At 36.4% G+C, this 27,561-nt stretch overlaps 2 protein-coding genes and 1 long non-coding RNA gene across 14 annotated transcripts; 2 read left to right on the forward strand and 1 right to left on the reverse strand.

The window, feature by feature from the left end:
• Positions 1-1,952: 1,952 nt before the first annotated feature.
• LOC127508317 (E3 ubiquitin-protein ligase TRIM35-like) lies at positions 1,953-10,776 on the forward strand. Of its 2 annotated transcripts, XM_051886122.1 has the most exons (6): positions 1,953-2,977; positions 4,825-4,920; positions 5,256-5,477; positions 5,568-5,590; positions 5,675-5,793; positions 7,784-10,776. In XM_051886122.1, exons 1-6 carry the CDS (start codon positions 2,594-2,596, stop codon positions 8,473-8,475), a joined length of 1,536 nt encoding a protein of 511 aa, XP_051742082.1. In that variant the 5' UTR covers positions 1,953-2,593; the 3' UTR covers positions 8,476-10,776. The 2 variants fall into 2 exon arrangements, with proteins under 2 accessions (XP_051742082.1, XP_051742091.1); XM_051886131.1 differs by lacking the exons at positions 5,568-5,590; positions 5,675-5,793 and having other exon boundaries at positions 7,784-7,997.
• A 1,656-nt stretch (positions 10,777-12,432) lies between these two features.
• LOC127504334 (NACHT, LRR and PYD domains-containing protein 12-like) lies at positions 12,433-25,889 on the forward strand. 11 transcript variants are annotated; one of them, XM_051878971.1, is made up of 12 exons: positions 12,435-12,516; positions 15,134-15,205; positions 15,787-16,433; positions 16,563-16,686; positions 17,509-17,673; positions 18,007-18,123; positions 18,810-18,932; positions 19,090-20,961; positions 21,135-21,317; positions 21,383-21,556; positions 22,783-22,829; positions 22,905-25,889. In XM_051878971.1, exons 5-12 carry the CDS (start codon positions 17,534-17,536, stop codon positions 23,432-23,434), a joined length of 3,186 nt encoding a protein of 1,061 aa, XP_051734931.1. In that variant the 5' UTR covers positions 12,435-12,516; positions 15,134-15,205; positions 15,787-16,433; positions 16,563-16,686; positions 17,509-17,533; the 3' UTR covers positions 23,435-25,889. The 11 variants fall into 11 exon arrangements, with proteins under 11 accessions (XP_051735379.1, XP_051734931.1, XP_051735472.1 ...); XM_051878911.1 differs by having other exon boundaries at positions 12,446-12,516; positions 15,075-15,205; XM_051879061.1 differs by having other exon boundaries at positions 12,446-12,516; positions 15,075-15,205; positions 15,787-16,342.
• LOC127508753 (uncharacterized) lies at positions 23,666-27,032 on the reverse strand. The gene is made up of 2 exons (XR_007928914.1): positions 25,386-27,032; positions 23,666-25,241 (listed from the first exon to the last, which is right to left on the reverse strand). It is a non-coding gene; the product is annotated as an uncharacterized LOC127508753 (long non-coding RNA).
• Positions 27,033-27,561: the final 529 nt, after the last annotated feature.

The raw sequence follows: 27,561 nt of genomic DNA on the forward strand, positions 1-27,561 counted from the left end.
AGGATCGAACCTTGCGGGATACCACATGCTAGGGGTGCTGAGGCCGATGCAAACCCTCCCATGCGGACCGAGAAACTCCTATTTTGAAAGTATGACTTTATCCATCTTAGGGCATTTCCACAAATACCCAAACGTTTCAAGACGAGATATAAGAATCTGATGGTTAATCGTATTGAACGCTGCTGTCAGATCTAAGAGTAAAAGTAGAATTACCATTGTCGGTCGCGAGAAAAATGTCATTAAAAACTCTCAGCAAAGCTGATTCCATACTATGTTTTTTAAAGCCCGACTGAAACACTTCACAGATCTCGTTTGCATCAATAAATGACTGAAGTTGAATGAGGACGCTCTTCTACATAATTTTAGACAAGCGTGGAAGTTTCAAAATAGGTCTAAAATTAGATAACACACTCTTATCCATGTTTGATTTCTTCAAAAGGGGCTGAATTACTGCATGTTCACAGTAATCAGGCACAACCCCTGAAAGCAAACTCTTATTAATTATAGACAGTAAAAATGGGCCAACTGATTCGAAAACTTGCTTTAACAAATGGGTCGGAACAATATCTTGAGGAGAACTTGTAGTCTTTAGTTTATGCACAATGTCCTCAAGGAGAGAAAGAGAGATCGGCTCAAAAATCGGAGAAAGATGGTAGGCAACAAGAACAGTCCTCCCTAGGCTAGACCGTCCCATTTAACAACGCTCAGTCCGACCTTGCCGTCCTTCGAAAGCGATGCAGGATGCAGCCTCTGAATTGGGACACAGCTTTCATATGCACTTGTGGTCTTGTGGACTTACAATGGCCACTGTGTGCGCATGTCCGTTAAGTCCACAAGACCATAGCGTGTCCTATCCCAAATGGCACCCTAAACACTCATGGTCTTCCTACGAGTCCTCACTTTTGTGATGTAATGCCGCTTTGACTGTCAGGAATATTTCTTCTGCGGAGATCGCACCAGTGCAGGCTTGGCAAAAGTGCGCATCGAGGGCACGTTTTGCCGAGCCTGCAAGCCCACAAGCTCTACAGCAGACTTCTACCCAACAGTTAAAGCGGCTTTACGTCGCAAAAGTCTGGACTCGGAGGAAGATCGCAAGGGCTTAGGCTTCTATTTGGGACAGGGCCAGGAGAGGATTTGTGAATGGAAGTAAAGCGACGCAACTGACACTGGTAGGTCACATGACAGACACTGACAACATGGCGGATATAGTACGTCCGAATTTCATTCATACATATTCATATAGGCTATATTATATAAAGCATACATTTTAAGGGTTGTGAAGTAAATTCAAATTCAAATGTCGTATCCACTCAGTACGCGATTTCGGACAGCTCCCTGCCCTGGTTTTCACAGTGCATTGTGGAACTTTTTAGGGAGAAATTGTTTCAGTGCACTGGAAGGATTTTGCGATTGATACAGCTCTTCAAATAGCAGACTCTCTGATTCCTGTCCTGACTTTATTGAGATGCACCTAGAGACTCAAGTACTAATAATAACCCTAACTAACTGTTGATATTTTATTTCTACTATTGTTGTATTTTTTCTTATATTTAAAAATCCTGTGATTATTAATATTATTAATATTATTACTATACGTAGACAATATGAACTCTTTTTTCATGCATTTGCATGAGATCTGAATCTGAGAGGATCATCAGCGCACAGCGCCCCTGTTGTACGGTATTTCTGTCAGGACCACTATTGTCAAATATAATTGATAATTGCATAGAGTTTGTATTGGCGGTATGGTTCTGTTCTGCAAGAACTCCCTGTGCATCCATGCAACCTAGCATGGATAATAGCAGGGAGAGCCATTCTGTTCTGTTTACCCATCCTAGGGTAAACAGAACAGAACCAACTTATGCAGATATAATTAATGTCAATAATTTAGCATAAACATATTTCAAGAATTAGTCTGATACAGGGGAATCAAAGGTCAATCCTGACTGACGAGAGGAGGAGCTGGGGATGGAGCAGGGTAATTAGCTCCTGAGAAATGTGATAGCTACTGATAATACTGAGGAGCTTATATATGGATGCTGTGATAGGCGTCGTATTCCTATAGGCAGACGGGAGTCACCTGGGAGTCAGCTGATGTGAGCTTGACTGATGTGACCTGCCAGAACTGACGTTACGCTGGATATTAACCAGCTTTTTTATTAACTCTGTTTTTTTTTTTTCGGTATAATAGGCCACAAGAGAAATGTTAAGAAAATAAATTAAGACAGCTGTGTTATATACCGTCATCAGAACATGCAGATTTGATTAATGCAGCGTCAGATGTCAAAGGCTCGGTCCGTCTCTACTTTCACTTTCTGTGGTGAATGTTTTTGACTTCTTCAAATTTTGTTTACAAAATCATGGACATTGCGCGCGCGTTATTTCCCGTAATAATAAAATCAATCAAGTTATTGAAGATAAGAGTAAATAAACAAGACGGATTTCTTCCAATCAAAGTTTGACATGTCATTTCCTCATACAGAGAGGCTGTGCTAAAGTTAGGAAGTGTTTTGCTTTTCTTTTCACTAGTCCTACGTGTCAGATGTTCCGTGAAGACTCTCTATAGGCCTATTTTAATTTTTTCTGGCATTAAATGGCGCTTGAGGATGAGCTGTCGTGTCCCGTGTGCACTGAGCTCTTCAGTGATCCTGTGTTGTTGAGCTGTGGTCACAGTTTCTGCCGTCGGTGCATTAATGATCACTGGACCTCGAGTAGATCCAGAAACTGTCCCGTCTGTCGACAGGCATCACCGCAGCCACCGGTGTCCAATCTGAGCCTGAGGAACACCTGTGAGTCTTACCTGAGAGAGCAAAGCACGAGGAAAGAGAGGGATGGAGGACAAGAGTGTCAGATACATGGAGAGAAAATTGAGCTGTTCTGTCAAACAGATGAACAGGCTATATGTGTAACATGTAAGAAAAACGAACACAGATTTCACAAAACACAAACGTTACAACAGGCTGTTCGACAACGAAAGGTGAGAAAGTCTATTTGACTTTTTATTTATGCACTCTAAAAATGCTGGGTTAAAAAACCCAAGTTGGGTTAACCCTCTACTGCACACATGTTGATGGCACATGAAAAAAAAAAAAAAAAAAAAAAAATCACATCATTTTTTGGTTCAACGTTGTGCAATAATGGTATAGAATCATAGAGAAAATTATCATTAGACAATGCTCACAAAGGATTTTTTTCTTTCCAAAAAATGTTAAGAAATCATTAAGTAAAAAGGGAAAAACACTTGAAAGACATTGATATACTGAATTTGATACATGCATAGGTCTGTATCATGTAGTGTGTCATGTCATATAATGTACATCATGTACTAAGATTTCACTTTGTACTTCAAAAGCAGTTCTTCTCTGCTGTGAAATAGAGGTGTATATTACACATTTTGCACATCACTTTGGGTGTTCCTGCACACACAGGAACCCTGCATCTTCCCTTCTTATAACACATTATGGCCAATGTGAGGTATTGTCCAAAACATCCTCGAAAAGTGCCCCTTATCGCACAACGTTGCCCTGAAGCAACAAAAAGAAAAACTGAATTTCTGAACATGCAAAATAAAAAAACTTCATAAAACCTGACAAAAGGCTTCTCTACACCTTCATACACATATATTTTTATGTACAGTTCATGTCATTTTAAATAAAATTATTAAAGCAAATAATCTTACCTTCTTCCCACACCATGTGCTCCTGTGACCATGTGTCAGAACAGGTCGCCCCACCTTCAAATGGTGCTTGATAGTGATTCCCACACCTTACTGGACTGTTCTTTGGTACTTTCTCAACCTTTCTGATTAGTTATAATCATTTAAAGAACAATGTACTAAACATAGGGCTTAAGAAAAACGTTCCCTTGCCTGAGGGCAATGCTGTGCTGCAGAGGGTTAAATATGGACAAACCCAGTGATTGTTTGCCCAGCGTGTTGGGTAAAAATACTATAGCAAATAAATACTATAGTGTTTTTGAATCATACTATAGTAAATTGCAGAATACTGTATATATTATAGTATTTACAACACTTTGTTGATGAATGCTACAGCATACTGTAGTATTAACTAGAGTGAACTGATAAACTGTAATACATACTGTAGTATACTTTAGTTTTTACTACAGTAAACTGTAGTGTATTGTGGTATAATATACCCTATAGTTGTAGAAAACTTAGTACAGTATTGGGTAAAGTAATTTGTTTATATTACTATAGTTGTTATATTATCACAGCAACTATAGAATTACCACAACATATTAATTCAAGTACTTTACTATAGTATGGTTTAAAAACATAGTATTTACTATAAATTACAATGGTATTTTTTCACCTGGGGTAGTTTTATTTAACTCAACTATTTAAAAATTACTATGGCTGACTTAAAATGAACCCAAAATAGGTTGGAAATTAAAAATCAGATAGAAGCAGCAGTAATAATCAAAAAGTGAACATTTATTAATAAGCAATTTAATAAATGTTTACTGTTTAATTATTATTCATTAAACTTATAAATAAATGTTAATTTCCAACATATTTTGGGTTCATTTTAAGCAAGCAATACAATATTTTTCAAACAATAGTTAAATAAAACTAGGTTGGGCAAACATTTAACCCAAGTGCAGGGTTAAATCAACCCAGTAACTGGGTTTGTCCATTTTCATCCCAACTTGGGCTGTTTTTAACCCAGCATTTTGTACATTGTAGTCTAAACATTTGAAATGAATTTGATTTTCACAGATCCAGTAGAAAGTTGAGTTAAATAACATGAAAAAATAAAATAAAAATAAGGGTGTTGATTAGTACTTGTGCTGTTGTTTGTAAAGGAGAAGCTGAAAGCAGCTCTTCGTCCAGCTGAGAAGACATTGTGGTCATTACAGAATGGTGCAGCACAAGACGCCAAGATCTCTAATTACAATCAGGTGACTCATTACATAGATATTTTCTTAGTATAGTATTAAATTAAATATTTGATTTTATCTATAATGTGCAGTAGGGGAAACTGGGGAGTGTTGTAACACATTTTATTTCAAATAGTTTTTAATTAAAAATGGCAAAACATTTTGTGATTTAATACATAGAATAACTTTGTGAGCCCAGCAGAACTAGGACATGAAAGTTGTGTTACAGCCCTCCCTGTTATATTAGCCATGATATTTGTTTCTATCACAAAAAGTTTGTAATCATAAAAAGCTAAAAATCTGCTTATTCAGATGATAGACTTGAAATAATTATGCAAAAAATTGCCTCCCATCAGTCTCAAGTTCAGCAGACAGAAAGAAAAATCAGAGAAGAGTTTAAGAAACTCCATCGGTTCCTCAAAAAGGAGGAGGAGAGCAGGATAGCAGCTCTAAATGAAGAAGAGAAAGAAAAGAAAGGAAAGATGGAGAAGAGAACAAAGGGCAGAGTACGCTCTCTCTCAGACAGACTCCGTGAGGTGGAGGAGGGAATGAAGGATGATGACGTCACTTTCCTTCAGGTGGGAGGGAAGAAACATTATATACTCACACCGTGTTTTGTTATTTTATGACAGTCACTGATCTAGCTGTCTTGCTGTGCCTTCTCACAGAATTACAACAGCATTATGAACAGGTATTTTTGTTTCTAAAAAAAATATTCATGAGTTTATCAGTGTATAAATTCGTTACTCTGAGGTGTGTGTGTTTGTGTGTTTAGAGCTAAATACACACTTCCAGAAGCAGAACTGAGTTCAGAAGCTCTTATTGATCTTACCAAACATCTGGGTAACTTGAAGTATCAAGTATGGGAGAAGATGAAGGACATCTGCCCTTACTGTGAGTACTAGACAGTAAATTTCCCGGTGTTAAATTAACATCATTCTGTGTTCATATGGGAACCACCAGCAGGTTGTTAAAAGTAACACTGAAGCAGTGATAGAGTTAATTAGGTACTTAAATGGTTAATTGAGTGATGATTGTTTGATTATTGAAGACACCTGATGATAACAAGCAGAATCACTGAAGGAAAGAGAAACACAAGAACTACAACTGACTTCTGCCACAGCCTTAGATGAAATCAACTGAAAACACATTAAATCTCTCTTATTACAAACCAGACTGACTTTATTTCTGTCATTCAGACAGGGGGGGGGGTGACATGCTGCAGTGCATTCTGGGAGCCACAAAAGTTTAAAACTCATGACGCCCATCATGCATTGCGGCATGAAGTATGTCACCATTGTTGAGATTCTTATGATGATTCTTGATGTTTGTATGTGTCTATTTATTTATCTTTTCTAATAATGTATTTAAAATTCAGAATGTCTGACCTGTGGCAAGAAAATGTTGTTGGCAAAAATCTATTAATAACAAGTAACTACTTTTGGTAAGTGATAACAGTAGTTAATCACTTTTCATTATGTTGAAATATATATCACCTGAACATCTTTGTTTATGGTTTTCTTTGCAACAAATTATGTGTTCTGTTAACACTGTTACAAAAACCTCAAACTGACATGAATAAAGCAAAGAGTCAAACTATAACCATTTCTGATTTAACTAAACCCTACACCAGTCATACAACTTATATTACAGTCACAATCCTTTTATAAAACTGTCCAACTAACTGAAACACTGATCATCATAATGGTGACCAAACATTTTCAATTAAACATCAACATTAAATCTGTTAATTCTCAAAAAGATCTGTCGACGAATGACAGAAATAAAGTCAGTCTGCTTTGTAATAAGAGAGATTTAAAGTATTTTCAGTTGATTTCATCTAAGGCTGTGGCAGAAGTCAGTTGTAGTTCTTGTGTTTCTCTTTCCTTCAGTGATTCTGCTCGTTATCATCAGGTGTCTTCAATAATCAAACAATCATCACTCAATTAATCACTTAAGTACCTAATTAACTCTGACACTGCTTCAGTGATACTTTAACACCCTGCTGGTGGTTTCCATATGAACACCGACCAGTGTTGATTTAACACTGGGGAATTTACTGTGATAGACCTCTTTGTCCTTTACGCTTGCAAGACAAGGGAATAGTACAAAAACATTTAAACTAATAGATATCACCATATTTCGCCAGTTGAGTAATCATAGTACATAAAGATAATTGTTCTGAAATCCTGTTTCAACATAAAAATTAGGCTTTGTCTAACTAGTACTAATTAAGTACTAGTTTCATTTTGTTCACATATTAGCAACATATAAGGTTTTTACTCAGGGGATTTTGAATTTATATTTTTATAAGTATATAATTCCAAAAATATAGTTTATAGAGAATTTTTTTTTTTTTTTTTACCATATTTTTAGTAATAAAACGTTCTATAAATCAGGTGAATGATATATGAACAAACCTTCAGAATACAGACAGGAGTAAAACTGTAAAGTTTGGTGTAAAGCTGCTGAAGTGGAGAAAAAACTCACAACCTTTAAAGCAGGGTTCCTCAAATCCGGTCCTGGAGAGTTTAGTTCCAACCCTAATCAAACACACCAGAACAAGCTAATCAAGGTCTTCGGAGTTACTAGAAAACTGCAGGTACGTGAGTTTGGTTTGAGCTAAACTCTGAAGGACAGAGGCCCTCCAGGGCTGGATTTGAGGAACTCTGCTTTAAATAAATTTATTGGAATTGAGATGCAAATAGATACAATTTTTAATAAAATAAATATTTGGCTGTTTTCTTTTCACTAGTCTAAAAAGAAGCAAGTTATTGAAGCAAAATAGAAAGAAATCTTGACCAGCGCATGAAAACAGTGGTTTTGTCTGTAGAGTCTTTTCTTAAATTGACTAACAGGTGATATTTTCCTCTAATCTCCTCAGACCCTGTGATCCTGAACCCAAACACAGCTCCACCAGACGTCTCTGTGTCAGATGACCTGACCTCTGTGACATCATGTGCGTACCGACAGGATGAGCCCAACCCTCTTCTTCTGCACAGGAACCGTATGGTGTTGGGGAGTGTGGGATACAGTTATGGTGTTCACTCATGGGATATTGATGTGGGAAACAGTCGCAGCTGGAGCCTTGGAGTGTGTCTTGGATCAGTGGAAAGATCTATTGTGCAAAGTTTGAACTCTGCAAATGGCTTCTGGGGTCTCAGACGTGATGGAGACTTGTACAAATTCCTGAACACTACAATTGCGTTCAAGATGAAGACTCATCCCCAAGTGGTGCGTGTGAAGCTAAAGGATTGTTTTGACAAGAAGGGAGGATGGTGGAGGAATGTGAGTTATTTTGATGCTGCTTGTAATTCCCTTTTTGCCTGTTTTCAAGTGCCCTTAGGGATTGAGCTCTTTCCATTCGTGATCCCAGAAAAGCGCTCCGGCCCACTGCGTATCATCCCAGCTAAAGTTACTCTGACAACTGAACATGTTGAACACATTGAACAGGAGATCTCTTTTCCAGAGAAACATTGTTTCTTACCGAAGGTGCCATGGGATGTGTTGTTTCTGGTAGTGTTCTTCTTACTGGCGGTGCTGTGTGTTTTTATAATGTATCATCTGATATACTGAGTATGTAACTGTTCATAATTCATCATTGTTTTCAGCATTACTCTGTATTATGGTAACAGTATCTACTAAAAGGCTTTTTATATCTTCACATAGTAAACCAAGTTATAAACCAAGTTATGCATCTGACAGTAATAATTGTAACAGTTAAGTGTAACAGAGAAAAAAAGGGTATTGAATTGTGTCAAAATGCCTGTTCTAGTTGTAAAGCAATTTTATTATGTTTATTGTTAATATGTATCAAATTCATCTAAGTAGAGGGGATTTGGAGACACCTGCAGGCGATGAGAGTAACAAAGTGAGTGACAAACATTATCTTGTCAGTTCTAGCCGAGCTGTCGAGGTGAATGACAGGTAAAATTCCTCTTCCGTCATATTGCCATAGAACGTTGGTAGATATAACTTTATTTTCCTTTAAAGTCAAATATATCCCTGTAGAAATGTGTTTAAAACTCATTTCATATTGAAGTGATAAAAAGATCACAACTCGTCCCCTTGGAATTAAGGTTCTATCTGACATTTTTGTCAAAATTGAGTTATTCACATATTTGTATTCGGTGACAACGTATTTACATTATGTGATGTTTTTTTTTTTTTTTTAAGTTGTGTACATTTTGGGACTTTTTTTATTAAACAAAAAGGTTCTATCTACAAAGTTGAACTCTAACTTGGTTCTACAAGGTTCTATCTGTGAGCCAATCAGCACTTTGAATGCACACACGAGGACCAATTAAGATCAGCTTTCTTTGTCATGTCGCCGGACTGCTCCACGACAGTGGAAAAGAGAGCAGAAAACGCTAACAATTCCACGCAGTGCGATGTTTATTAGAAACCTCATGATCGACTATTTTATTTATGATCTTGTCAGTGACAGCAGCCCAAATTCCAGGGAATTTCAGTCTTTTTGTGTGTTTTGCTGTATCTATTGCTGAGGAGTTATTTTCAGTTAGACACCACGCTAGCCAGCAGCGCTATTAAGAGGATAGGTTCGGGTTTTGTAGTCTATTTGCTTTATTCCAGTCATTGTCATACGAGGGAAAGTTATGATTATATTAGGTTGTTTTAACTTTGATCCATCCTGTGTACTTGTATTGCGCTGTATAGCTAAGCTCTACGTTATGGCACACTGGTTTAAAGTGTATAAACTACATTAAGTGTGATGAAATGTTAAATTTTACATTGTTGGTAAAAACAGTTGTTGGTAAATTTTGAAATCATTTAAACATTTTAAATGTGATTTATTATTATTATTTTAATCTATATATAGTCAGTTAAAGGATTAGTTCACTTTCAAATAAAAATTTCCTGATAATTTACTAATTTTTTAGAGAAGAAGAAGAAGAGAGCTAGTTCAAGATTTTTTTAGAAAATGACCGATCATTTCGCTAGATAAGACCATATTTTCCTCGTCTGGGATCGTATAGAACGCTTTGAAGCTGCACTGAAACTGACATTTGGACCTTCAACTGTCTGGGGTCCATTGAAGTCCACTATAAGGAGAATAATCCTGGAATGTTTTCATCAAAAACCTTAATTTCTTTTCGACTGAAGAAAGAAGGACATGGACATCTTGGATGAGTAAATTATCAGGAAGTTTATATTTGAAAGTGAACTAATCCTTTAAACATTCTTGCAGTTTTTTAGTCTTAAAATGTCTTAAATTTTACAATATTAAGCCCTAAAGGTCAAATAGTAAATAATTTATTGATGGGGTCTTAATTACAACAATAAACGTCAGCATGTTATTTCAGCCATACTGATGTCTAGAGAGAAAGCCATTTCACCTGTCCCACTTTCTGTTGAATAAAGTCCTGCTCAGATGTTTTACAGTAGCTGTTTTCTGTCTAAACAAAATGAAATTTAAACTTAACATGTCAAAGATGGCTCTATTTTTTGTTTTTATGTATGCTGCTTATCTATTTGTATTTGTCTTTTAATTTGCCTCTGCATGTACCTCTTACTGTATTTCTGTATGCCTTTCTCTTCAAGTTGCTTTAAAACAGCTCAAACATGCATTTTAGTCTGGGACTAGGCTTAATCCTTGACTGTAAAACTGGTGGATGTGGTAAAGCCAGATGAACTTGGTTGCTAAATCTCTCTACAGTAATATTAGATTGAGTCTCATATTCAAAGCCAGTCAAACTCTTTCATTTTTAACTATTTTATAAATGAAGATGCAGATGAAAGAGGGTGAGGCAAGAGACAAAGGCATGGTAACAAATCAGAAAAGCTTTATTGGTTACTTTTGTTTAAGTATAAACGATTTATAAATGTTCTTAATAAAAGCAAGTCGAGTAAAAATGACCACTACAATTCTCACTATTTTGTGGATTTTGATTAGCCTCTTAAAGAGGACGAATGCGTAAAATATCGAGACAGGAGAATGCGAGTGACATAAACAGGATTTACAGACTGATGCTGACTTCACGTGCTATCGGAAATTTAAATTTCCACTTCTGTAATCGTGATTCATGTGCAATTTTTACCTAGAAAATGTTTTACGATAATTCCGATAGCACGTTAATGCAGCACAATTGTTGCCACCATGTCCCCTTAGGGTTTCCGTAGACTTACTTTTACAAACTCAAAAATATATATAAAATAAATTAATTAATAAAAAACTTGGTTGATTACGAGAAAAATGTTTAAATAAAATGTTGAGAATAAGCACACATACAGTGTCATGTTCATTGCATCCTGATAGAGGACATGACAGAGTTATATCACTTAGTCAAGCTATATTTTAGGCTTTCTTTCAATAACAAGGAAATATATCAGCTGTAGCTAATTATAACCAATTTTAAAGATAATAATTTCACAATTCTCAATTTCAACTTTTGCCATACTGTTATGTGTATTTGTCCGTACAAGCTCAAGAAGAGTAGGTCTATTCATGCGCTCTCTGTGCGCGCGCTACGGATGAAGCGCCGTATATGCCGCACGCCAGACGCAACGCGTTCTCAAGTTCAGGGCGGCAGTGAAAAACAGTGAATCCATACAGGCAAAAAGTTCACTTCAAGAATAAAAAAAAAGTGGCATCCATGTGTTTTACTGTAAATGTGTAAACGCAGAAACAGAAAGGACATCTCTACATAAGCACAGACTTTATTAAATACAAGAGAAATGTTGAAAAATGTCTATACGCTCTTCCAGTCTAGGGTGAAGTCATTATGTTCATCTCAGTAAATCAGAAATGAAAGGTTTAAAGTAGCTGTCAGAAAGATGTGGCAAGAGAGATGGGATAAAGGAAAGGGCGACATTTGTATAAAATACATAAAAGTTGGCCATGTAAGAACTGCTTATGGTAAAAGAATAATATCTCAATTGAGATTTGGTCACTCTACTCTTAATAAGTCATTCCAGATGAAGATGATGAGGAAAACATGAATCCGGTCAGTGTATCACTGCGGACTTCCAGAAACAGTAGAGCATGTGCTGATTAGGGCATATGAAAGAGAAAGAATCCAGTTAAAAGAGGAATTAAAATCTGCAGGCATTGATTCTCTGACATTACAGAATGTGTTAAACAGGTTATAAAGCTCATATAAATTTCCTGAAAATAACAAAGTTAATAAAATATAGGTAGATTTTTTTAATTCTATATATTTTAATTATTATTATTATTATTATTATTATTATTATTATTATTTTTCTCACACTCCTTCCCAGTAGGTGGCGGAATATGCACCGTAAGCTGGTTTACCAAACGCCATGACACATCAAAAGAAAAAGAAGAAGAAGATAAGCTAAAGCGAAAGTAAAGGAAGAAATAGAGACGCAAAAATAAAAATGCAGTTTATACTAGGAGACATTTTACAAAATAATTCGGGAAATGAATGTTGTAGTTTTACTTTTTCATTATCTTAAAATAACTAATTTGTGGGAGAGGATATAAAAAAGGGAGGGAGTAAGTCATTTTAATCCACACTCCATACCAGTTGGCGGCGGTAATACACCATTTTGTTGTTTGTCAACCGCCAATAAAACCTCAAAGGAAGAAGAAATAGAGAGACGAGGATTTAAACTACACCTGCCTATTTTATGGTAAGTTCAGAAGATCTTCTTCACGTGACTATGTAAAAATGAGCGCCTGTTTGGGTTTTCTTTACATGGGTTTGTCTTTCTTTACATGGGATTTTAAACCCGTATTATTTCGGCAGCGTAATAGCTCTGTCAAATAGCAGAAACGTCAGCGTTTAAAAAGCATTTCTTATTTGCCCTGCTGAAAAAAACAATAGAAACCATTACAGAAATCCTAATGGTTTCCACTACAAAACCATCAGCCATTAACCATTAAAATCATTACAAATTCTGTGATGGTTTCTATTGTTTTATTTCAGCAGGGTGCTCAAACCGACTTTGTACTGTATGTACGTATGTACACACACATAATGTGTATGTGTTTGCAGAGTTGTCGCAAGGGCCTGAAGTGTGGGTCACATAGGGCCTCTTAGGGAGCTTTTATTTAGACGGTAAACTAACATTTCTGTGAAGGCAGGCAAATGCTTCATATTACAAATCTAGTTCAAAAAACAAAAGAGAACTGCACCCGAAAAACAGGCCAAAAAAGCTCAAAAGAATTTATTATCCAGAGGCAACAAATGAAGTGCAAAGAGTTCAAAACGTTTTCGGGATCAACCCTTCATCAGTGCCCTGTTTCCAAGCATATATACCCATAATCTATTTGAAGCTTTTTTTTTTTTTTTTTTTTTTTAAAAGCATATTATAAATATACACATAATTTTCGACGAGTGTATATTTATGATATGCTGTTTTGAATCTGAAAGTATGAAAATCATGTTCAACCATCCATCATAAATTAAGCTATCCACATGGCTCCAGGGGGTTAATAAAGTCCTTCTGAAGCGAAACGATGCATTTGTGTAAGAAAAATATCCATATTAAAAACTTTAAAATCTTAAATAACTGGCTTCGGGCAGATGGCCGTACACACGTCGCCAAAAGAGTAACTTCTGACACGACGTAGGAGTAGCGTAAGCTCCGACACCTCTCGCTGTTTAAACAAACTCAAGCTTCTCTTCTCTTCAAATCCTCCGACATTTCTCTTTAAAATTTCTCATTTTAGACTTCTAATTCGTGACTGGTGTTTTGTTTTGCTCTCTGCGCTTCCGCGTTCGTCATTGTGTCCTGACGTAAATTGTTAAGTATGGCCGTCTGCCGGAAGCTGGTTATTTTAGTTTTTATAGTTTTAAATATGGATTTTTTTTCTTACACACATGCATTGCTTCACTTCAGAAGGTCTTTATTAACCCCCCAGAGATGTGTGGATATCTTTTAAGATGGATGGATGCACTTTTTTGGGCTTCAAAATCTCTATTCTCTGCCATTATAAAGCTTGGGTGAGCCAGTAATATAACTCAGATCGTGTTCATCTGAAAGAAGATCATATACACCTTGGATGGCTTGAGGGGGAGTAAATCATGGGGTAATTTTTATTTTTGGGTGAACTAACCCTTTAATGTGTCTCATCACATTCAAATGAATTTCATGAATATATATTCATTTCAAAATCAAAATGGCAACATTTGACCAAAAAGTTGAGTAGATTGCTTTCAGTCGTTTAACATTTCTATCATAAAACAGTTGACATTTATTTTCCTATACCTTACTTTGAACTCTTGCACCATTAAAACTGAAGCATCGCTCTGGAATTCGCACTGTTAGGCTGCCGAAGTGGACCAGCCTAAAAATGTAGCCTAACATTTTAATTTTTGTCATCCTAACAACATGCAGAACAGCACAGCGCAACAGAGCAGCATCAAGAATATCAAATATGGGTGACGCGTGTCCCCCTCAATGACTATTGATACTGCATTAATGCAAATAGCATAGTGTCACACAACAATATCATTCTAAAACTTTTATTTAAGAGTAAAATATTCCCTCCATTACTAAACTTTCATGTTTAAAAAAAATTATCCTTCATATTTTAAAGAAGACATTCCATTCCATAAGGCAGTAAAAATAAAGGAACAGCAAACATATCAAAGCAGCTGAACACCAACAAGCCTCTATAACGGAATAACTTTATCATTGCAGAGCTGCAGTTTTAACCAGTCTTATAGACAAACGTCATTCTTTACATGGCCAGGAGGGCATTGTATTTAGTATTATATTGGGAAAATAAATAAAACTTAATGCTACTAATATTACTGTCTCTCTATAAACATACACAGTATTTATAATTTTCTTATTTCAACAGTTCATGGGTCAATGATGTGAAGGTCATTTTTTTGTCCAAATGCCTCAATAATAATAAAAGTCAAAAATATGATATCTAAAGTGTGTAAGGTAGTACAATTTCATCTCTTTTATTGAATCCAAAAGGTTTTAATTATATTTTGCTGCATATAAAGGTATTTTAAAGATTTTGAAGTGTCTAAAGGTCATTCGGTTTAACCGTCCAAAGGCCAATACAGCCATTTCATTTGTGATTAAAATATCTTAAAGTGTAATAAATGTATATATTTTTTAATCTGGCATGATTTTATAACATCATATATCAACATAGTGCAAAACGTTATTAAAATTATGTGTAGAAGTCGTTGCTTTGTTATGAGAAAGAATGTTAAATGTTATAGAGAATACCCATAATGCACTGTGAGAGTCGCATGCTGAATGAATTCCCGCGTCTTGCCAGGAGATGACGCCCGCAGCTGAATCAATCATCCATTCATTTTCCAAACTGCGCTGGTCCAGCATTATCATACAGGTATAAATTCCTCTTTAATTAATCATTAAATCGTTTAAAAGGTTTGAACATGCTAGTTCAACATAAATATTCGTTACTACTGGAGCTGCCAGTTTGCTACATTTCAAAAGATTATTAAACAGCAAGCACAAACTATGCGAAATCGGCAGCCCTTCCGGAGCACTCAGTGTCCGAATTCACTCACTCGTTTCATTCACTCCTTCAAGTGGACTATATTAGTGGAGTAATGTTGGGAATAGTGAATGAGGGTATAGGGGGCGATTTCGAACACAGCATAACTCTCTCTTAACTATTTGAAAATTCATGTTTTCTATTGCTCATACGCATGTCCCGAAACATCAGGTCATTCAGTACAACAGCTATAAAACACGGAAAATGTTGTAATATTTCAAAAAACTTGTACTAAATATAAAATGTTTGATTGTCCTTTTGCTAGCTAGCTAGCAAGCTAACTAGGTAGTTAGTTAGATATTAGCCTGTTAGCATTGTTTAACACTTAATAAAACTTCAAAATTAATCATATCTCCATTATATTTTTTTGGCACTTTTAAAAACCTTATTTGTCAATGACCCTCTTACAGATGAGTTCTTCCTCTTCATCTCTCATTTGGTCTGACTCAGAGGAAGGAAGCCCACAGATTCAATAAATACATCAGTTTACCATAAGTTAAATTATTATAACCTGGACCAATTTTTATGCCATTCTTGGGTCTGTGCACCTCTGGATTGAAGAAGGCAGTCAAGGCTCGCATGGCAAAGGACTTCCAGGACGCACAAGTGGTCATTGACTGTAAAGATCTGTGTTGTCAAACTCCCTCCTCTCTCCTGCTTCGAAGTGAAGTGTTCTTCTTGCACAAGTCCCATTGCACCCTAAAGAGCTTAGTCAGCGCAGCACCACACAGTGTCTGTATGGGAGATCTGTCAGTGTCGAAGAAATTTTGAAGCATCAAGGATGTTTTGATTGCATCTCTGCTCAAACCTGGAATGGCCTTTAAGTTCGACAAAGTTTTACTTGTGGGTGACTGTGTGCAAAGACCTGATTACTTATCGAAGGGGGAACAGATGTCAGCAAATGAAGTATGTGAGACTAAATCCATTGCTCGACCAAGGGTCTCATCTGTGAGGTGAAGCTGTCTGGTATGGTCATCTCTCATCACCGAGAGCATCAACTAACTGTTGCTGCAGTGAGAGCATTGAGGAAACCTGTTGCTGCAGTGTTTCTGTAAATGTAAATGAATAACTTGGAATGTATAACAGCTTGTAATTTTTTTTTTGATAGAAATAAAAAAGAATTGCTCAGCTTTCTCTCGAATTGTTTTACACATTAATTTCCATTAACATTCTGCTGTCTTTGTAGATGTGCTTGATCATCATGTCATTGTGTGTATACAACCAAATCACACCCATAGGATCAGCATGTGATCTCAACCTTGCCGATAGCATGCATGCTGTTGTTTCAGCTCTGCTGTGCCATTATTTAGGTAAGAGCAGTCAACTTAACCTTTTACATTAGGGTGCTTTATCTTCAAGGCTCTGTTTCCACCTGGTATTAAGATGCATTTTTGGTGATCCAATTCCACCGTCATCCATTGTGGCAAAGTTTGAATCACTTGTTTTCAGTGTGCTATGGACAAACCATCAGACACATAGTGCTGGCAACATCCTCTCCGCCCGAGAGGCTCATAACACTTTTATATAGAAATCTCCTGATTTGAAAAGTAGTATTGAAAAAAAATCTCCTAATCAGAGACTGAAAAAATGCACAAATTACTGACATTTTATAACATGTTAACATCAAATATTATTAGAAACTATGAAAATAGAATATCTAAGCTAGATAGAAAATTTAAATGTGTGAGAATATGTATATTCTAGTCTACACGCTCACTAGCTTTACATCTTGAGAGTACTTATCCTCGAATTTCTCAATAGAACTCAAAGCACAATTTAAAGTCCTTAACCTAAACTTACTAGAGGGAGTTACAGATGCCAACCTCACAATGCAGTTGACATTGTTCAAAATAATCCTTTGAAGATCTTGCAAGCTGCGAGTGTGAAAAGCCATAATGGCATTGCTCATCAAAACTAGTTTCTCATTAAAACTAGATTTAATGTATATGTACTGTCTTACTTAGGGTTAAAAAATTAACTGTTTCAATACAGTATCATTTCAGAACACAAAATTGCACTTTGAATGCGTAGATAAGTATCTAAAGCTACTGATTAATGTCTGCCTGTTTGTCTATTTAACTTTTTTTTTTTTTTCTTTTCCCTTTTTATCTATCTTTTTAAAATCTGTGTAGATGACCATGCCTATAAAATGAGTAGATGAGTGAGGACACTGACTTTAAAATGAGTCTCCCTGATCAGAGAGAGGAGAAGGTCACTGCCTCTGAAACAAAATGTGATGAACCCATGAAGAATCTGCCCTCTGCCTTCAGTGATGCAACAGTGACCTCTGACCCCAGGTAGGTTACTGACTATATTTGCATTTGACATATGCATTTATCCAAAGAAGCCTGTGGTTGGTGAGTGAACTGCATTTTATGGTACCATCACAGAGGCACAAAATTCCCGAAACTTCAGTGCAGTCTGTCTGTACTCCTCTGAACAATCTTGGAACATTGTGTTACAGCACTTCTCATTTTATTGTATTTCCAAGTGAATGTATATAACAGCATCTGCTATATCAAAGTACATTCAAGCTACAGTATAGACAGTAGCCAGTGCTTGAGACGAGAGATTGGATACCTGCACACGGGTGTTAAAATTCTGTTTTGTTTGTCTTTTGTCAATGTCAGCAGGGTGAAGAAAGAGAGATCAGAATCTCCACAACCCAGTTGTTCATCTGTGATGAGTGACAGTTCTATGATGAATCCTCCTTTATTGAGTGGTGGACCAGAGACCTTTGACCCCAGGTAAGACACTAGCCACTTTAGATATCCCTTCAAACAAAGACTTTTTGGGACCTCACTTCAAACGAAGGGGTATGATAAATTTCACAGCATACGGCAATATGGCTGCCCAAGCAAGCAGAAAGACCCTTAAATGTAAGTATTTTTTGTTATTAATAAGGATTTTAATAACAAATAATCATTTATTTTATGTTGCATTCAATCTTGTTCATATGTATGGTTATGTTCTCCGAATAAACATTGGCAAAAAATTGCTGTGATAAATGTTTGCAAATGTTATTGACTGCACGATAGTTCCACAACATATTTCACTGATACCCGGTGATTTGACAACATAAATACAAGTCTGGTGGCAGGTAACTTATCTTTTACCTCACGTCTGATCAATGCATTGTTTTTTGTGGTTACATCCATTAATAAATGAACATGATGTTAACAAACAGTGCTTTCAGTTTATGATAAACATCAGCGCATTTTCTTTGACGTAAGAGCTAGCGATGACAAATGATGACATGTAACAGTGTAGTAGTGGTGTCCCATTTCTTAGGGGGATATTTTCAGCCCTACCACTTGACAAATAGACTTGGTATTGGGCCTAAGTGTCTGCTAGATGAATAAATGTGAACCTAAATCTAAAGTGCAGTCAAACTATAAAGTAATTATATGTAAAATGCCATTTTGTTTGTCAGTATCAGCAGGAGGAAGAGACCGAGATCAGAGTCCCCAGAACCCAGTGGTGCGTCTCTGAAGAATAGCACATCCATGAATCGACCCCCTCTATTCAGTGATGGACCAGTGACCTCAAATCCTTCGTTAGTATAAACTTGTACTTAAATTACTGTTGTGAATAACAATAAATGTACTCCAAAAACAGGGTTGTCATACAAACCTCCCAGACCTAAATACAGACCTTAGCATTACTAATACTGTCATTGTAATTGTAATGGCTGCAGTTGTATTTTTGAACAGGAAGGAGATACATGAGATAATCAGTTCTGGGCAATCATATTCATCCCAATATCAGACTCACATCAGCACTGAGGCAGTCATGCAGATAGACACACTGGAGACCCTGCAGAGAGTCAAAGACCAGCACAAAACCAGCATGAAGAACAAGTATGAGAGATTATTTGAGGGAAACAAACTCCAAGAGAATGAAACCCTCCTGAACAGGATCTACACACAGCTCTACATCATAGAGAGAGAGAGAGAAGGAGTGAATGAAGAACATGAGGTTTTACAGATGGAGAAGACAGCCAGAACACAACACTCACAAGACACTCCAATCGACTGCAATGACGTCTTTAAAGCCTCACCTGAACCAGGATGTGAGGAGAAAGACCAAATCAAGACTGTTCTCACTAAAGGCATCGCTGGAATCGGAAAAACCGTCTCTGTGCAGAAGTTCATTCTGGACTGGGCCGAGGGAAAAGCCAATCAGGATGTAGATTTCATGTTTGTGCTTTCATTTCGAGAGCTGAACTTGATCCGAGATCATCAGTACAGTCTTCACAGACTTCTGCTGGACTTTCATCCTGAACTTCAAGATCTGGACTCAAAGATTTATGAGGAGTGTAAAGTTGTGTTCATCTTTGATGGTCTGGATGAAAGCAGAATCACACTGATGTTTTCAGATGTTCAGAAAGTTTCTGATGTGACTGAAACTTCATCAGTGGGTGTGTTGATGTCAAACCTCATGAAAGGAGAATTGCTTCCCTCTGCTCTCATCTGGATCACCTCCAGACCAGCAGCAGCCAATCAGATCCCTTCCAAATACATCAACCGTGTGACAGAAATTCAGGGATTCAATGAGCCTCAGAAGGAGGAATATTTCAGGAAGAGAATCAGTAACGAGCATCAAGCCAGCAGAATCATCTCACACATCAGAAGAGCAAGAAGCCTCCACATCATGTGCCACATACCCGTCTTCTGCTGGATCTCATCCACTGTGCTTCAGAAGCTCCTGAAAGAAGATCTGAGTGCAGAAATCCCTCAAACTCTGACTGAAATGTACATCCACTTCCTGCTGATTCAGATCAACATGAGGAATCGGAAGTATGAAGAGAGAGTTCCAGAGAAACTCCAGCAGTCCAACAGAGAAGTGATTGTGAAACTTGCTGAAGTGGCTTTCAAACAGCTGATGAAGGGTAATGTGATGTTCTATGAGGAGGACCTGAGAGAGAGCGGCATAAACGTCACTGATGCCTCAGTGTATTCTGGGATTTGCACTGAGATCTTTAAGGAGGAATCTGTGATTCATCAGAGGAAAGTCTACAGCTTCATTCATCTGAGCGTCCAGGAGTTTCTAGCTGCTCTCTATGTGTTTTACTATTATGTAATGACACGTATTGACACATGGCATTTCTTTGATGTAGTGCATAATCTGCATAGGGAAATGGTCAATAAAGCCCTTGAGAGTGAGAACGGACACCTGGATCTGTTCCTGCGGTTCCTGCTGGGCATCTCACTGGAGTCCAATCAGAGACTCTTACAGGATCTACTGACACACACAGAGAACAGCTCAGAGAGCATCAGGAGAACCACACAGTACATTAAAGAGAAGATCAAAGATGGACATGGACTCTCCACTGAAAGATCCATCAATCTGTTCCTCTGTCTGCTGGAAGTCAAAGATCAGTCTCTGTCCGGAGAGATTCAGGAGTTTGTGAAATCAGACAAACACTCAGAGAAGAAACTCTCTCCTGCTCACTGCTCAACAATCGCCTACATGCTTCAGATGTCAGAGGAGGTGCTGGATGAGCTGGACCTCAAGAAATACAACTCATCAGATGAGGGTAGAAGAAGACTGATATCAGCTGTGATCAACTGCAGAAAAGCCCTGTGAGTATTTAATTACTTTTAGTAAAGTTATGAAATGTTTCTATTGGGTGACATTATTCTTTGTGAAATGCATTATAATTTGTGATGTTTGCAAGAATTAAACTCGCACAGAAAAAGTTGCATAGCTTGGTTAACAGTTTATTTACTTAAAATCTTATTTTGATTTGTTTCAGTCTTACTGGCTGTAATCTCACTGCTCAGGATTGTGAAATTAAGGATTATGTGTCATCAGCTCTTCAATCCTCAAACTCTGTCTTGAGACAGCTAGATCTGAGTAACAATGACCTGCAGGATTCAGGAGTGAAGATTATTTCTGATGGACTGAAGAGTCCAAACTGTCAGCTGGAGATACTGAGGTGTGTAAGAACATATAAGGGATAATGTACAGTCAGCCGGTCATAATGTTGATGTGTGTCTGTAGGTTGTCAGGCTGTATGGTGACAGAGGAAGGCTGTGGTTATCTGTCTTCAGCTCTGAGTTCAAACCCCTCACACCTGAGAGAGCTGGATCTGAGCTACAATCACCCAGGACAATCTGGAGTCCAGCTGCTCAACGACAAACTGACGGATCTAAACTGCTCACTGCAGATACTCAAGTATGTGGGATAGTGACTGGGGTTTATTCAAGATCACTAATAATATCCGCTGGGTGATATACTTTACTGTGCAAATGTTTTAGGCTCTAGATGTAAAGTGTGTATGTTTTCAAAAACAGTATTTATTTATTAACAAAACTAAATCAAATTGATATTTGACATCAAATTAGTTTCACCCTTGGACCTTACAGACTAGACAGTGAGATCAGATCTCTGTGCGGATCATACGTCTGTTGCCGGATTGCTTGTTCATACAAAAATATCTCTGGATTATTACAATTAATGGCAAAAAGAATGTCTTCAAAATCAAAATTTATATTTCCTACATACACTAAAACAAAACATAAATAATAATTTGAAGACTTGTGTGTTACTATATATGCTTTAGTGGTTAATACTTTACAATAACCTTCCATTATTTACGTTAGTTTATGCACTGACTGACATTAATTTACAATGAACACTACATTTGATACAGTATTTGTTTACAGTTAATAAAAATTATACCTGTTCACTGTTAGTTGTGTAAAATGAATGGGATCAGTGTAAGAACAATAAACTATGAAAATAACCCTACTGTGGGTAAAAGTTGCATCTTTATTCTCAACATTTGCTGGGATCAAATCATATACAATGCTGAACTGGACATTCCAGAATCACACACTTACATGAAATGAAGAACCATCGCTATGTTCCTCATGAGAGTCCAGTATCTCATATTTTATTAAATTATGTTTAAGTTGTCTTAGGAAATTATATTACTCAGCAAACACTTTAGAATATTTTTTTTTTTTTTTAACAGAGTTCACCTAGAAATAGTTTGAGTTTTTATCGTATACTTTATATACCTTACTTTATATAGTTTTTTTTTTAAATTGCTCTTTTATAGTGTTTTAACTTGTTACTGACTAGAAAACAGCCAAGGAAAACACCAAAAAACAACCATTAACTGTTACAGATAAAACTTTTGTTTTGATTTGAATGTATTATTAAATATTGAATATAACATTAACTAAAATGATCAATAAATGGTTTAGAACTATTTTTCATTGTTAGTTCATGTTAACAAATGTATTTTTACCAGAATCCTGAATTTGACTGTTTCCCTTTTTGTGTGCCTCATATGAGAAATCAGTATTCATTGATTTTTATTGTGCTTAATGATATTTTAAGCTGCTCCTGATGAACAAATAATCATTTGTTTTTATATATTTGTTTCTTTGTAGTTTGGACCATGGAGGCCAATTCAGTATGACTCCAGGACTAAGAAAATGTAGGTCTTTTCTATCTTCGAGCTTCGAGAGAGAGATGTAAAACTGTCATTCATTCTAATCTCTCTTGTGTTCAGATGCGTGTAATCTCACTTTGGATCCAAACACAGCACACACTCAACTCATCCTGTCTGAGGACAACAGAAAGATCACACATGTGAAAGAGCCACAGCCGTATCCTGATCATCCAGACAGATTTGAGCTCTATGAGCAGGTTCTGAGTCGAGAGAGTCTGACTGGACGCTGTTACTGGGAGGCTGAACGGAGTGGGATGGGGGCTGATATAGCAGTGACATATAAAGGAATCAAGAGGAAAGCAGGGAGTAACTGTTGGTTTGGATACAGTGACAAAACCTGGAATCTGTACTTTTCTGCTAATGGATTCACTGTCTGGCACAATAATGTGAGCAAAAACATACCAGCCCCTTCACCGCTGTCTAATAGAATAGGAGTGTATCTGGACTGGTCGGCCGGCACTCTGTCCTTCTACAGCGTCTCTGACACACACACACTCACACACTTACACACATTCAACACCACATTCACTGAACCCCTCTATGCTGGATTTAAGGCTTATGATTCCTCAGTGTCTCTGTGTCAGATTTAACAACCTGCTGAGGAACAACTGAGACATCACTTTTTCAAGCAGTTGCAATCCTCTTTCTTACATAAAACAATGTACGCATTTTAATTCTGTTTTCATGGGGTCTTAAGCATTCAACTTTTGTTGCTTTTAGTGTATTACATCCTTCTTACAGTAGTCTGTCTGAGCATGTTCACTTGAATTCATGACATGACTGACATTCACCCATCTGACTACTTCAGCGCAGCACAGTGATTGGGAGTCAGTTAACAGCTGCTGCAATATTTAATAGACTACTGGAAATAATGTGAGGCAGCTTTTATTATTAAATTCATATGTAAATACATTAAACTAGATGCCAACTACTGTTAAGTTGCAATATGTAAAAATTTTGCAGTAAAATATCCACAAACCACTATGTTATATAGTTTGTTCAGTTGAGCACTTACAATATCCCAAATGTTTCCAACTATTTGTAAATCGTGAGAAAATTACTATTTTAACCAAGGATATGGGATATAATATTCCAGGGTGGAGTGCCCTCTGGTGGTAATCATGGGCACTCTCACAGGTGATCATGACATTAACAAATGTATTTACTTAATATATAGCTTTCGTTTAGTATGCAAGTTACTATAGTGTGGTAGATAAATGTATTTATTTATGTGTGATGTGCTTTTTATGCAGTCTTCCTCTGGTGGGAAAGTGTGTGACTGATAATTCTAATCAGTGAAGTAGTTAGTGTACTTGCAAGTACACTGAAAAAATGTTTTCATTTATCCAATTAAAAAAAAATTACATTGAAAAAATGGGTAACACTTTACATTAAGGTTCCCTTTGTAAAGTTGTTTGTTAAAGGTGTTTGTTAATGAGTAATAAGTCATGTACAAATGCATTATAAATCATTAATAAGCAGTTATAACTGCATGAATAAAAAGGGTGACTTTAACGCAATACCTGCCAAATAGTGATCCTTTTTTTAACTCGCATGTTATAAATGCTTAACAAATGTATTTATTCACACTTATTTAACTCAAAACCAGATTCCTGGTTTATTTCTTGATGCAGCAAAAATTGACTATCATAATTAGACTGAAGGGTGTTGTATTTGTGCTTTTCTTATTAATATCTCATGACTGCCACTTTTCTTACTATGTTGCTTACAAGAAGTTTCTGTCTTACCCATGATACTCTCCAAAAAGGTCATGATGCCTATCCACAGCAGTGTATAAAAACTGATTTCTTGTTTATCAAGATGAAATTTATTTATTTATTTATTTTAAATCAATATATGTATTATTTTAACATAAACAATTTACAGAATCAGTTCAGTATATTTTTTCTAAACACCCCCTCACCCCTGTCCCACGCCTCAAGAGACGGAACACTTGCATGGACATTATTACAAGGCCTTAAGCTGATGTGTAAGATAAAAATTATAATAATAATAATAAAATAAATATACAAATACATAAAAAAAAATGTTAAAGTAAAGAAGGGTTACATTATCACATCAGCATTTTCAATCAATGTAACATCCAAATTATTCAAATATTCAATAAATTTGCCCCAAATCTTTTTTTAAGTTATACCTTATTTTTTCCACAGGCACATAGGACAAAAGTTCTCTAAGCCATACAGCATGACTGGGTGGTGATTCTGATTTCCAGTGTATAGCTATACATATCTTTGCTGCTATCAGAGCCATGTTAACAAAACGTAAATTCTTCCTTTGATCAAATTGGAGGACTGATTCAATGCCCGAAAGTGAACCTTAATGTAAAGTGAACACATGTGAACCATTTATTCATGAGTTCTAAACATTAATAACCTGTGAAAGTGAACCTTAATGTAAAGTGGAAACCTGTGAACCATTTATTCATGAGTTATAAACATTAATAACCTGTGAAAGTGAACCTTAATGTAAAGTGGAAACCTGTGAACCATTTATTCATGAGTTATAAACATTAATAACCTGTGAAAGGAGTAGCGAGCTGGCAGTGGAGACGGCAAGAGCGTGTGTTTTGCTTAATATCTGTTTTGGGTCAGTTGCATCGATTATTATTTGCTGCTAGGAAGGATTATTTTCGACTCGGTGCTTTTGTTCTATTTTCCTTGACTATAATTTGTATTTTAATTGTACTTGTTTAGAATAAGAGCCGCATTTGCAGAGTTTGTTGGTGTTCTTGCTCATTTTTTTGCACTTAAGCGCTGTGTTGTTCTCGCAGTAATTTCGATTTCAGCCATTCACGGGCTATAGGCTTTCGCTGTGCTAATTCTAGAGGCAGGCATAGCTGGTTTCAATCACGCGTTAATAAGCAGTATGTTGTGTTGAGAAGTATATAATACTTGATGTTCTATTCATAGTAATTGCTTACTGTAATGCATGTAATTTGGAACTGCACCACTAGGGGGCTCTAGTGAGAAATTGTGTTGAGTAATGCAGATAACAAGAATAAAAGTTGAAGTGTTAGTTGTACACCGCATGGAGTGTGTTCTGTTAAATGGGTGAAAACACCACACGGTATATTTATTGTGAGTGTGCGTGCTGTCGCGGAAGCTTCAGCGTTCAGCCTCCATGAAGACCGACTCGGGTAACCCCACTGCTTAAAAAACCCACATTAAACACATCACTTGTAGACGGTTACAGACCTGTCTCTCTCCTACCATTCGAAGCAAAAACTCTTGAAGGAGTTGTTTTCAATCAGGTGTCATCTTTCCTCTCACAGAGCAACCAACTGGACATCAACCAATCTGGTTTCATGAGCGGCCATTCAACCGAGATATTATTAAGAGACTTTCCCTTTGTCAGTCAGTGCAGTGCAAGATCAATGATTTAGGCACACTTGTGAAAACACACATTTTATTCAATGAATCTAACTAAAGTGCACAATACAAATTGTTGACGCTATTTTTCACACTAAAGTGTGAAAACTGATGGCCGATTTGATTTTAGTCGAGGAGGAACACTGAGGTACGTCTTTATTTATTTATTTTGTATGTCATCTTACATTTGAATAATTAATGCTATGCCTGACTATTTAAGTGACTATATTATGATTATAAACTAAGTATTACACTATTGATGCTCAACACACCAGCAAGTGACATTTCACTGGAAGTTTTCCAGCTGGATTATATTATTGCGGAAGTTCTAAAGAACGCTCCGTGCATATAGTCCATTACACAAGACTAAACTTTTTGTGTTCATTAAGGCAGTCTACAATATAATACAGAAATTAGCCTGCTAATGGTCAGTGAGGTGATGGGTCTTTTCTTTTTTTTTTTTTTTTTTTTTTTTTTGTCCAGAGGTCTTAATAATAATAAAAAACAAAGATATGACATCCAAAGTATGTAAGTCAGTACAACTAAACTAAGATTTTGAAGTGTCTAAAGGTCATTCGGTTTAATCGTTCAAGCGAATACAGCCATTTCATTTGGGATTAAAATATCTTAAATGTAATAAATGTATATATTTTTTATTATGGCATGATTTTATAACATATATCAACAGTACAAAATGGTATTAAAAATGTGTAGAAGTCGTTGCTTTGTTGTGAGAAAGTATGTCTGGAAAAATGAATTTCATTGATGTCATTCGGAGTAGCCAATATAAAGGGACCATTTTGGATCAAGTCATGCGGTCAATATCATGTGGCAGGATGTGACATCATTCAGACACCTGCAAATGACCACATGGTCGTGAAGCAAAGTAACTCTGTTTTAACTATTTGAAAAATTAATGTTTTCACTTGCTCATACGCATGTCCCGAAACATCAGGTCATTCGGTACAACCGCTATAAAACATGGAAAATGTTGTAATATTTTAAAAACTTGTACTAAATATAAAATGTTTGATTGTCCTTTTGCTAGCTTGCTAGATAGCCTGTTAGCATTGTTTGAAAATATTGTCATTCGATATAACCAAAAGTTTCATTTGGTAAAACCGAAATCTTGGTTAAACCGAATGACTTTTTTAGTGACACATTTTGTCCATCTTGTAAAAAATGACAAAAGCAGTGTTAATTGACATAATCTCATTGTTAACACTTGATAAAACTTCAAAGTTAATTATGTCACCATTATGTTTTTTTTTTACACTTTTAAAAACCTTATTCGTCAATGACCCTAGTATAGTAAAATAATGATA

Source organism: Ctenopharyngodon idella, chromosome 1 (assembly GCF_019924925.1).
Source record: "Ctenopharyngodon idella isolate HZGC_01 chromosome 1, HZGC01, whole genome shotgun sequence".
Classification (NCBI taxonomy): domain Eukaryota; kingdom Metazoa; phylum Chordata; class Actinopteri; order Cypriniformes; family Xenocyprididae; genus Ctenopharyngodon; species Ctenopharyngodon idella.